This window comes from Limanda limanda, unplaced genomic scaffold (assembly GCF_963576545.1).
Source record: "Limanda limanda unplaced genomic scaffold, fLimLim1.1 SCAFFOLD_31, whole genome shotgun sequence".
In the NCBI taxonomy this organism is placed as follows: domain Eukaryota; kingdom Metazoa; phylum Chordata; class Actinopteri; order Pleuronectiformes; family Pleuronectidae; genus Limanda; species Limanda limanda.
The window spans coordinates 957,951-969,100 of NW_026870508.1; the positions used below are offsets into that span (position 1 = coordinate 957,951).

General features: G+C 41.0%; 2 protein-coding genes across 2 annotated transcripts; one reads left to right on the forward strand and one right to left on the reverse strand.

Annotated features, from left to right (window-relative positions):
• The first annotated feature begins 317 nt into the window (after nt 1-317).
• Nucleotides 318-1,972, forward strand: LOC132997337 (putative nuclease HARBI1). Its single transcript, XM_061067442.1, has 4 exons — nt 318-948; nt 1,030-1,142; nt 1,223-1,334; nt 1,443-1,972. The coding sequence occupies exons 1-4, from the start codon at nt 516-518 to the stop codon at nt 1,811-1,813; spliced, it is 1,029 nt and encodes a 342-aa protein (XP_060923425.1). The 5' UTR covers nt 318-515; the 3' UTR covers nt 1,814-1,972.
• On the reverse strand, nt 1,863-9,117 carry LOC132997336 (uncharacterized). The gene is made up of 12 exons (XM_061067441.1): nt 9,036-9,117; nt 8,400-8,521; nt 8,147-8,283; nt 7,948-8,041; nt 7,321-7,400; nt 3,222-3,292; nt 2,795-2,971; nt 2,473-2,531; nt 2,337-2,399; nt 2,187-2,249; nt 1,967-2,098; nt 1,863-1,883 (listed from the first exon to the last, which is right to left on the reverse strand). Exons 1-12 carry the CDS (start codon nt 9,115-9,117, stop codon nt 1,863-1,865), a joined length of 1,101 nt encoding a protein of 366 aa, XP_060923424.1.
• Nucleotides 9,118-11,150: the final 2,033 nt, after the last annotated feature.

The window sequence follows — 11,150 nt, forward strand, 5'->3', positions numbered from 1 at the left end:
CATTTTAAGTTTCTGTTTCAGCAGCAGCCCGTCCCGCGACTCCCACCGCCAATGCAATGAGGTCCCGCCCCACCCTGGTTTGTGTTGTGATTGACAGCACTGTCAGGGCTCTCTGAGCCTGTCAGCCCATGATTGATTGACAATGACAAACAATAGACCAATAATATGTGTCGATGCTGGCAACACACTGCTAGCCCTCTGTAGCCAATTGGCCGGCCCAATTGGAGGGAATTTAGAGAGGAAGAAGAGAAAAAAAACAAAACAACAACATAGCGGACCAGACCGGGGGCCCGTTTCACAAAGCAGGTTTAGTGAAAACTCTGAGTTAGTTAACCCTGAGATGAGGGAAACTCTGGTTTTTCAGTTTCACAAAGCCAGTTCAGCTTTACTCTGAGTCAGTTACCCTGGCAACATACTCCGTGAACCTAACCTGCTCGCTGGCAGGTTTTCTTCAACTAACCCCGAGTTTCTCCTGCTCTTAAGTTGAAGCCTGCAGACTGAAGGCAGTGGCAGACATGGCGTGTCCTTTTATTGAAGAGCCAGTTGATGTCGAGGCGCAGATACTCCGCAGACATCTCCACCGGGAGAGGATTATTAGACCCCGATTGGATGTTTTATCATTCCCTGATGAGTATCTGTTTGAGCGTTTCCGTTTCTCTGCATCATCTATAATTTATATAAACGATATTCTCAGCCCTCACATCGCTCACATGACGCATCGTGGACATGCTCTCAGTTCCGAGCAAATTCTTTGTATTGCACTTCGTTTTTTTGCCAACGGCAGTTTTTTGTATAACGTCGGTGATGCAGAGCATGTGTCCAAGGCAACTGTCTGTCGGGCTGTCCGAAATGTGACACTTGCACTGAAACGGCTACTATGCACGTTTGTAGTGTTCCCAAGTCAAAGACCCACCAGACTTCTCAAAGAAGAGTTCCACAGAATTGCAGGTATCAGTCTAAGCAGTAATTCATTTATGTCATAAAGCTTTGAGACTTGAAGCACTAATCAGTCAATTTGATATATTTTAGGGTTTCCAGGTGTGATTGGCTGCATAGATGGCACTCACATTCCTATCATTGCTCCTTCAATAAATGAAGGAGATTATGTGAATAGGAAATCTGTCCACAGCATTAATGTGCAGGTAGGCCTAAATAGTAGCCTTTAACATTCCAAATTAAATACACTACACCATACAGCTAATTACTGTTCTCCACTGTGAAGATCATATGTGATGGAGCCCACATGATTAACAATGTGGATGCGAAGTGGCCTGGGTCTGTGCATGACTCACGAATGTTTCATGAGTCGACACTGAGTGCCCGATTTGCCGGTGGTGAGTTTATATATATAATTTATATACAGTATATAGTTATATCCTATGATCAAATATTTTGTTTCCTCCTATTGCAACTGAAACAAACTGTATCTTGTATTATCATAGTAGAGTTCGATGGTTACCTACTCGGAGACAGAGGGTACCCCTGCCAGCGCTATCTGCTGACCCCTTACCCTGACCCTGAGCCTGGCCCACAGCGACACTACAACTTGGCTCACTGCAGGACACGAGCCAGAGTGGAGATGACCATCGGGATACTCAAGGCCCGGTTCCAGTGCCTTCGTAGGCTCAGGGTCACCCCAGAGAGAGCTTGTGACATTATAGTGGCATGTGTGGTTCTCCACAACATTGCCACTATTAGAGGAGAACAATGTCCTACTCTTTCCCCCTGTGATCCAGGTATTAATCATACCCCCCCTGCTGATACACGAGATGGAAGAGCTGTTAGAGACATGATATGTGTCAATCATTTCTAACTGACCCATCACCTCCCCAATGTTCAAGAACGACAATATGCATCTCATTTTATGAGGTCTTCTTTATTTCCTAGAAGGACAAATTTTGTACAGTTGTTAATCCTTTGTTGTTGAAACAATTAAAAAACATCCACCTGTGGGCACGTCACCCACCTTTAACTGATGGTCCAGCAGTTGTATTTCCTTTTCTGTTTTGGTGATCTGCAGCCTTATGTGCTCCATTTCTAGGTGTGATTTGTTTATTTGAGATTCTAAATATACCTTGTAAAGTTGTTTCACAGGGAGCTATAGGAACATAAATGACATTGAATTTCAGTGCCATGTCTATTTAGTGTCATTGTAAGTTGTGGGTCAATGCTGAACAACATCTTACTGAGGTAAGCTGTGCTGTGGAGGTTGATGGACCTTCTTCCCCATTGTAATTTCCAGCATGGCTCTGTTAGAGAGAAAGAAGTTGCAAGTTGTATTGTGGAACAACACTATTAACTGAGCCAAAGTTATTTAAAAAAAAAAAGGTGTATACTTCAGCAGGCCTCTCTGCATCTTCCCTCTCTGTGGCAGCTGATAAGGTTTCTTCATCATCCTCCTGTAATGAAACAGAATGTGTTTGTTATATTCTACCAATTATGAAAAATCTGTGGAATATTAAGAGTACTTACAACAGCATGGAGGTCTGTTATGGCAGAAGGCTCAACGAGACAGATTACACCATCAGTAACTGGTAGAAAATGAAGATTAGACAGTTGATGATTACCCAGAAAAGTGCCCCACCTAATTTAAACACAATTTTTCAAACTCTGAGTCACCTTAAAATAGATTGATATCTGAAAGCAAAAGCAGCCAATTGCAAAGAACTGTAGCTTACTGCTACAAGAAAAATCGGTGTGCCAACTAAGTTGTGTCTAAGATGAATGGGTGGCCATTACTGAGCGAACACTAGAAAAAGGATTAACGTACATGCCATTCATTTGAATAACTTACCTCTTATGTAGGCCCCTGTGACCTGGGGCGTGGGTGGGTCCGATGAACTCCCCCCAGAGATGCCCTCAGCAATGGGTCGTCCACTGTTCTGACTGAGGGCCATCTTTTCAGCCTCTGTGAGAGGTGGTGGTGGTGGACCGCCACCTGTTTTGCGGGCCTCAGCCTTTTTTCTGTTGGCTATAATGGAGGTCAAATTTAAATACATACAGAAAACACAACTTTGGAGACTTGTATGTATAAAAGGCATTTAGGTGTTGCTTTCATAGAGACAATATTAAATACTGGCAGTGTTGGGATTTCTCTTTTTTTTGCAGATTTCCCTAATTACTTAAATATATCCATCACATGTTGAATGTAGCCACTAAATGCTGTTTAATGAGGGCAGGCTAAACAACATCACAATTGCTTGTACTTTATTATACCTTACCTGTTTGAACTACATTTTTATATTTCATCTTTAGCTGCTGCCAAGTCCGTTTGGTGCCTGTTGGGTTGCACCTGTGCTCACAGACACACATATGGAATATAATTGTTGAATAAGTGGAACATTCAAGACAAAACATTTCTTTTTTTTCTCAAATTAATACTGACGCATTGACTCGGTCAGCAATTTCCTGCCACGCAAGATCCCGCGCTTTTGCTGCTGCCACAGTATTGCTTCTTTTTAAAAATATATGCTCACTTTCTGCATACGCAGTCATTAATATTTCCAACTCCACTGGGGAGAAGTAGGAGGATCGAGGCTGTTTACCACTTGTTGCCATGGTGAATCATGTTATCTGTGTTCCATTGATGAAGGCTTTTTATATCCTCATGCACAAGCTTCACTCAGGGCTAACTTGACTCTGAGTTGATTGAACTAAGTGTTATCACCTGTTCTGAAACCGAAAACTTAGAGTTTGACAGCTCAGAGTTGCTCAACCCAGAGTTAAGGTTTTAACTCAGAGTTTGTTGAACCTGCTTTGTGAAACGGGCCCCGGTCCACATTGGGTCAACGGCCCACCGGGATTATGCCCGGTATGCCAGATGGCCAGTCCACCCCTGGCTTGTACACAGTAAATTTTGCAGTGTTAAATCAACACTTAAAGAGTTAAATTTAACACTGTGTCCGAGTGTATTTGGTCCTTATCAGAATTGGTGTTAAATTAACTCTTTCCATAGTGTTAAAATTTCAGAGTTAAATTAACTCAAAATTTAGTAAAAAATTAACACTGGCTAACACTGTACAGTGTTAATGGAACTTAACACTACAGGTTAAATAACTCTGGAGAGAGTAAATATGACTCTGAGCAGTGTTGATAAGTTACTCTACTGTGGTGACAAATCAACTCTGATCATATACTTTTTAACACTGAATGGAGTTCTTGAAGGTTAACACTGGAGGCTCATATAACTCTGATTACTGTTAATTTTACACAGTACAGTGTTGATGATTTACTCTGTGCTGTGAAAAAACTACTCAGAAAGAGTCAAATCTTAACACTGCACAGATCAATATGTTGTTACTTTTACACCTTTGTAGTGTCAAATTGCCTCTATCTATACTATACTTTTAGAAATACCATTTAATAAAAACAAGTGACCACCAAAATGCATTAAACTTCTCATTTTTTATTGCACAAAGTACCTTCTAAAAATGCATTTAACATTTGGAATCAACCTTTATAGTTGTACAAAATAAATACAAAGTGAATAGTTGTGCAATGGGTGTGTGTGCCTGCCGTGCCAAGCACCCCAAAACAATAACTTGTTCACATGTAACATAACAGTAAGATTGTGTTAACAGTGCAATGGGTGTGTGTGCCTGCCGTGCCAAGCACCCCAAAACAATAACAGTTAACAGTGTACTTGCCATGCCATTACAGGGCTCAAAGTGAACTTTACATCATCTGAGCTAGATGGTTGCAGTCATGCCAAGCAACTGATCAAGTCTGCATAAAAACATTACTTAAAAAACAAGTTAACTTTTGATCAGTCTTACAATGCCACAACGTTTGTCTCGGGGACATTGGGACCCCTCCTTCCTACTAGACTACCTAGGTCTGCATAAAATGGCAATATGGAACAATATATAAGGCAGTATCAGTTGTACCATACTTCATTTGAACATCAAATGGTTTGAAGTAAAAAAGATTATTTATGTGCAACACTTTAGGAACTTTGTCTGGATGCAGCTTGACCTTAAAAGCATGGTAATGGTTATCAAAACAGATGGTTTCCATCAATTTTCCACAGAGCAAAACACAATCATCTTTTACAGCAATCATGTCAATCTTACAAAATACAGGCATCTCACATGCTACCTCAGTGCATACAATGAAGTCACAACGGTATTCCGTACCATGATACTTTATCCATTTTGCAGAAAACACACTGGTTGACAAAATAGTTCCAAATTTTTCCGCTATTGCTGCTCCATGTTTTGACTCATAAAGTGTCACAATTTTTCCTGGACCTACAATTAATCTTTCTTTGCTAAAAGATTCATGATACATTGCCATATATCTTTGGTGCTTTTTGGCTAATGTTGTTGTTATGTTTTTAAAGCTTTTTAATTGCTGTTTGAAGAAATTATGTTTGGCTTCGTAACGCATACACCATGTGTGTAAAATTGGACCAATGTGCCTAATGCAGCTAGGATAATGTATCATAAAATGATGCTTTGGCAAGAGATTTCTTTCAGGAAATAATTGCTTGAACAGCCGATGATGATCAGTGATTAAATGTTTGAGGTATATGGTCATGCCTTCTGACAAGACTGGTGAGAATACAATGTTAACAATCTGAAGAAGCAAAAGTAGGAGATGCCAGTGTTTATCATCTGTCTCGATCAAATCACCAAAAAGCAAAGGCATATTGTTCAACAAACACCAAGCCTGTATGGCATTCAACCCCAAATCATTACTTTCATCCATCATTTTATCTGTTGGCAGAGGTGGACGGTTTCGCTGCTGACTGAAACCATAGTCATACGCATGTATTCTACCAGCCACTTGTTCAGCACTTAGGCAGTTGCCTTGGATGTATTTCAGAATCAGTTTCACCTCGAACTGCCCAACTCCCTCTAAAATATCGTGCATGATATCAACTGCAAAATTGTTGGCTGTGTTGAAATACTGAAGTGAATTCAACAGACAAACACGTTTGACACCATATACATGTGGCAACCTTGGATCTGTTTGTGCAGTTTGACAGTGCTGTGCATGTGAATCAACAGTTCTTAAGACAACTTCCGGGTCATCTTCACAGAATACAGTTTGGAAAGAGTGTTTCTCAAGGAGACAGAAACGACAGCAATATCGCGCCCCAAATGACTCTACAAAGCCAAAGAGACCATGCAAACCAAGATTGTCCCCAGTGACCTGAACTACAGTACCATGAATAACATGTTCAAAAGTTGGAATTTGAAGTCCCTCTGTCTCAAGCACTTTCAGATCATTAATAAGTGGTTCCAGTATCAAATTAAAACTGTATCGCTTTATGTCCTGTGCATGAAATAGAGCACACAAATGAATATTAATCAAAGACGAATTAAAGATTGGGGGGTAATTTCTTAAAGTAAAATATATAGCACCTAATTTATGTAAACCCCTTTTTGGTCCCAAGACATTTGCAGTTTCGAAGTCGTCGTAAAAGAGCTGGATCTGCAAGGCATCTTTTTCTATAGAAAATAGGGGACTTTGGTTAAAATAGGTGGCATCTCTCAAGTCTGCATACACACCTTCCTTGGGAATATACCTGGGCTTGAACAAGTCTGCAGATTCTTTTTTTTGTAAAATACTCTTCAGTGTTTCCAAAATGGGAACATATGCAAACATGTCAGTTACAAGGACTTGGTCATATGTCCCAGTAGTTTTGTTTCTTCTGCTGTCAAATCTTGTGCCAAGCACTTTTTGTACAGGCTCAACAAGTCCCCATTTCTTTCTTAGGTGTCTGCTTAGTTTTGCTTCTGTATTTAAAGGTGTGAATGGGTTTTCCAACATTTGGAAGGATTGCTCTATTTTGTTCCTATTTTTTGTATCCTGTGGAGAAAAGCACTGTAAAGCTACATCTTTAGCCTGACTGTGAACCTCAAAAATCACTTCTTCCATTGATGAGACAAATCTCTTAACATTAGACTGACTTAATCCTGCTGCTTTGAGTTGTGCAATAGCTGTGGCACACATATCTAAAGGGCTGCTACTGGACCTTGTCAACGGGGTAGATGTTGAGGCTGTCTCTTCTACATTGGCTGTCACCTGCTCTCCTGCTTCACCAAGATCTGCTCTGCTTAAATTGACGTCATTATCAACTTGTTGGTCAATATTGTCAGTGTGTTTGGTGTTTAAATGTTTCCTAAACCCAGAAAAAGTTCCAAGCACACGGCCACATCCAGACTGAGCACATTTAAGGCGAAGATATTTTCCATCCAAGTAACCATGAACAACTCGTAAATGCCTAACAAGGGTATTTGTGCAAGTTAACTCAGTCTGACAAACAAAGCACTTCATGACAAACAGATCAATACTGTTGAAAGTACTAATGACAGTCTCTGGAACACACTGGGGCTCTCGTCTGGCAGCTGGTCCTCCAGGCCCATCTTCCCAAGATGTTCCTTCAGATAATGCTACACAACATGAAAAAAAACACCATACTTTGACAACCATATAAACGTACAGGCAAGAAAAACAAACAAGAACAATAACAATGTTTCAAATCTTCTTCTACTTTTATTATTATTATTGTTAGAGCGTTACCTCCATATGATGATCGCCTGTCTCTAGCAGTGGATCTCTGAATAGTTTTGATCCTCCAGGCCAAGTACCCTGATCCACTCTCGCCATCATAATAATGGTCCTTGAAGGGTGAAAGGATAACAAAAACAGACACTCAATTAATGAGATTTTTTTTTAAGTTAAGGTGCTTCCAATTTTGTACGCAACAAAAAAAGTGTAATTTTGGACATGAATCCTCCATTCCTGCCTCTCACAATTGGGGATTGGGGACTGGGGGTAAGAAAGCCATAGTTCCACAACTGCAACTGGAAAAGCCTCATGTATGCAGAGCAATTAAATCAATTTTTTCTAATCAAAAAGTACCTTTGAAAGTGTGCTCTGGTAGCAATCAAAATATTTAATCTTTTAACATTATCACAGAGATTATATGTGACTTACATAACCGGTCCTGGAGAATGGATCACTGAGGTAGGGGAATAAGTTCACAATGCCCCTGGCATACATTTCTTTCACCTGTCTCGGTGGTGATATACTGCAAGATTTAAAAAAGTACAGATTTGTTAAATGCACATTTAACAAATACTTGAACTTGATCTAAAAGCTTCACCAAGTAACATAAAAACTATTTACAAATTACCCATTCTTCTCCGTCATGTCAGCTGCCAGTATGTTCACCATTTTCCTCCTGGTTTCATCTGTCAGGGACTTGCTTCGATTATACTCATTCATTATGCGTTCCCCACCAGGTTTCTTGGTAAGAGTGGATTCCACCAACTTCAAACAAAGAGAAAAACAATTCCACATGTCTTAAAAACAAGTGGTTATTTTTTTATGGCCTTGGCGGCCTTAATATAATCCCTGTTCTGCTCTGTTTGTGTGTTAATTCTTACGTTCTTGGCTTCTGTGTCCAGCCTCTGCTGTTTAGGACTTTCTGAGAGGATGATTGTGTCGTGAGAATCAGACGATTCAAGGGATGTAGACAGCTCAGGAGATGGTACCATGGAGACAGTTTCTTGACACAAGAGAAGCAGAAGGAAGGAAAATATTAACCACAAGGAACTAGCAATGTACATTGAAAACTGAAAAATAAATTACATATTTAACTGAGACATACCAGTTTCATATGTGATGGTTAGCACTCCAACTGAGGGATCCTAAACTACGTCCTCAAATACGTCGTCATCCAACTCAGTCCCAGAACTGTCAAAAACTTTCACACCTTCTGTCACAGCTGGCACACCAAACTTTGCAAATGCTACAGGAAAAGACAAATACTTGTATGTGTTCATGATGGTCAAACATTCATGTCCAATGAATCTGGAACATTAGTCTACTTTTTTTTAACAAACATGAATAAATTAATGTGTATAATAAAAGTATTTGTAGTATTATAACTTTTTTTTTAGCAAAGAATTCAAAGTTTCTCAATGTCAATAGAGATGGTAACATTTGTACAGAAAGTTACTATCACATTTAGCACCATAAAGCTTCCAGTGCAATGTTTGAGTCTAATGTCAATTTCTTACCTGCAATCAAGAACTCTTTGAGATCTGGCTCCGTTATTCTAACAAATTTTTGGACATCACCAAGCCTGGCTTTAATCAACATGGTTCCTGCAGCACACAATTCCTCATTGTCAGAATCTTATATGCTTATCATGATAAAAAAAACACAAATTTAACAGCAAGTGCGTGGTTTTCAACAGAGCCCTGCAGTAAGACTAACGTTAACTTTTATTGTTCAATTTGAAAATAAAATGTGTAGCTTGTTTCAGGCCACCAAACAGCAGATAAAGGATCAGCTATTTACAGAATTGACAAGCACCACTTCCATTTTTACTTCATAATAAAACACCCGAGTCCAGGGCTGTACGTTAACTTTTTTCAGCACATAGCACTGGTGCTAAAGAGGCTGACAGTTTTTTAGCACAGGACCAGAGAGTCGTAGCACACCCTAAAAATGAATGAATGTTACATCTTTGTATGAATGGATAACAGACAGTACAACTCAGCGTTGTAGCTGTATCTATACATTTACATTTTTGTCGTTGGCGCTTTTTTTGTCGTTGGCGCTTTTTCGGTCGGTGTTGGTGGGTCCTCGTTCGCTTCATTTACGTTGTTGTCTGTGTCGTGTCTTTCGTTCGTTTTGTATTCTCAACGCGAACAGGTTGAAAAAAACTCTTCATCGTTGTTGGCTCGTGGGAGTAACGTTGTTAGCCACTGTGTACCTGTGCTAACCCAGCCGCACGGGACAGAGCGTGAAGCTCACCTAGTCCACTTGGGTGAAAAGCCAACAACAAACTTATTTACAAAAGTCGTCGACACACGAGTAAATTGTCCCTCTTTCGCTTGATCGCTGCGCACCTGTTGAGTCTCTAGGCACTGGGTGGTCCCCGATAAGTTCTCACCGGGGGCTGCAAAGTAAGTGATTATTGGTTCCATGCCGATTTATTTCCTTACGAGTTGTTGGGTGGGGGACATTTTGCAGCGCGGACCTTTCCCCAGAACACATTTACTGTAGAGAACAAGTGTTACCTTAACCTCCCCGAGGCCAGCATCGCGGCTCCGGACCGTAGTTGGCAGCTCACTGGTTATTTGGCTCGCTGACTGGTAGATAACGAGCCATCCGGACCACTCCGTGAAAAAGGAGGATGAGACGTTTCTTTCCCTCTTAACGGCGCCACTTTATTTTCTCGCTGTACAGCAGCAGCATCACTCCCACCACGCTGTCAGTGGTCATTCACTTTATGTTGTTCACACATTTTAACTCCTTTTCCCAAAGACACACAGTCTCACTGTGCGTCTCTCTGAGCGAATGAGTGGGTGCGGAGCCCCGGGGCCTGTGTGTGTGTGTGTGTGTGCTGTCTGGGAGCACAAACACGCATTCGCCCGCACAACACTGTACAGGTAGCTGCTGCAGAGCCGCGGGTTGCAACCATAGACTGTACTGCGACCCCAGGCTACGGCGAAAGAGCGATTTCCACCGTTAAAGAGATGCCAACGTCAAAACACAAGTTCCGCCTCACATTCCCCCTCCCGGTTGCGCCCGGCGCGCGACACAGTTTGAGAATCCATACATTTTTAAGACCTGGCCGAATCAAATTTAAGACCTTTTTAAGACTTTTTAAGGCCTAAAATTTCGATTATTAAATTTAAGACTTTTTAAGACCCCGCGGGAACCCTGTGTTAATTACCTTTTGCGGACATGGTCAAGTTGGACACGAGCGCATTTTAAGCTAGGTATTCACTCTGTCCCGTTAGCCGTTTTTAGTTCGGTGTTAAGATACAAAACCCGATCAAATACGGGGGCGAGCAACCCAATGTTCTTCATAAACACAATTTCTGTTGAAATGTCAACATAAAAAGTGGGTTAATATATGAAAATAAGAAACTTACCGCGGCCGCTCGACGGGGAGAACATGGCGGTTGGAAAAATCTTGACGGTTGATCTCATCGGTTTGAAGGATGACGAGGTGGGCGGGGCTTTACAGAGTCAAATCGACATGGCGTCTTGTAACTCTGCAAATTAACACCAACACTAGGGGGCATTCTACTCAGTCTGTTGTTGTAATAACTCTGAAAGAGTCAATGAACTTTGACACTGCACATTTAACACTGCGAAATTTACTGTGTAGTGGGGGG

What these genes read in the sequence shown, in the direction of transcription:
- LOC132997337 (XM_061067442.1), top strand. Translation starts at nt 516, where the DNA reads ATGGCGTGTCCTTTTATTGAAGAGCCAGTTGATGTCGAGGCGCAGATA. An exon ending in AGAGTTCCACAGAATTGCAG is followed by an intron (nt 949 to 1,029) that starts GTATCAGTCTAA and finishes GATATATTTTAG; the next exon opens with GGTTTCCAGGTGTGATTGGC. An exon ending in GAGTGCCCGATTTGCCGGTG is followed by an intron (nt 1,335 to 1,442) that starts GTGAGTTTATAT and finishes GTATTATCATAG; the next exon opens with TAGAGTTCGATGGTTACCTA.
- LOC132997336 (XM_061067441.1), bottom strand. Translation starts at nt 9,117, where the DNA reads ATGTTGATTAAAGCCAGGCTTGGTGATGTCCAAAAATTTGTTAGAATA. An exon ending in CAAAGAGTTCTTGATTGCAG is followed by an intron (nt 8,522 to 9,035) that starts GTAAGAAATTGA and finishes TCTTGTGTCAAG; the next exon opens with AAACTGTCTCCATGGTACCA. An exon ending in CCCAGTGTGTTCCAGAGACT is followed by an intron (nt 3,293 to 7,320) that starts GTCATTAGTACT and finishes CTGTGAGCACAG; the next exon opens with GTGCAACCCAACAGGCACCA.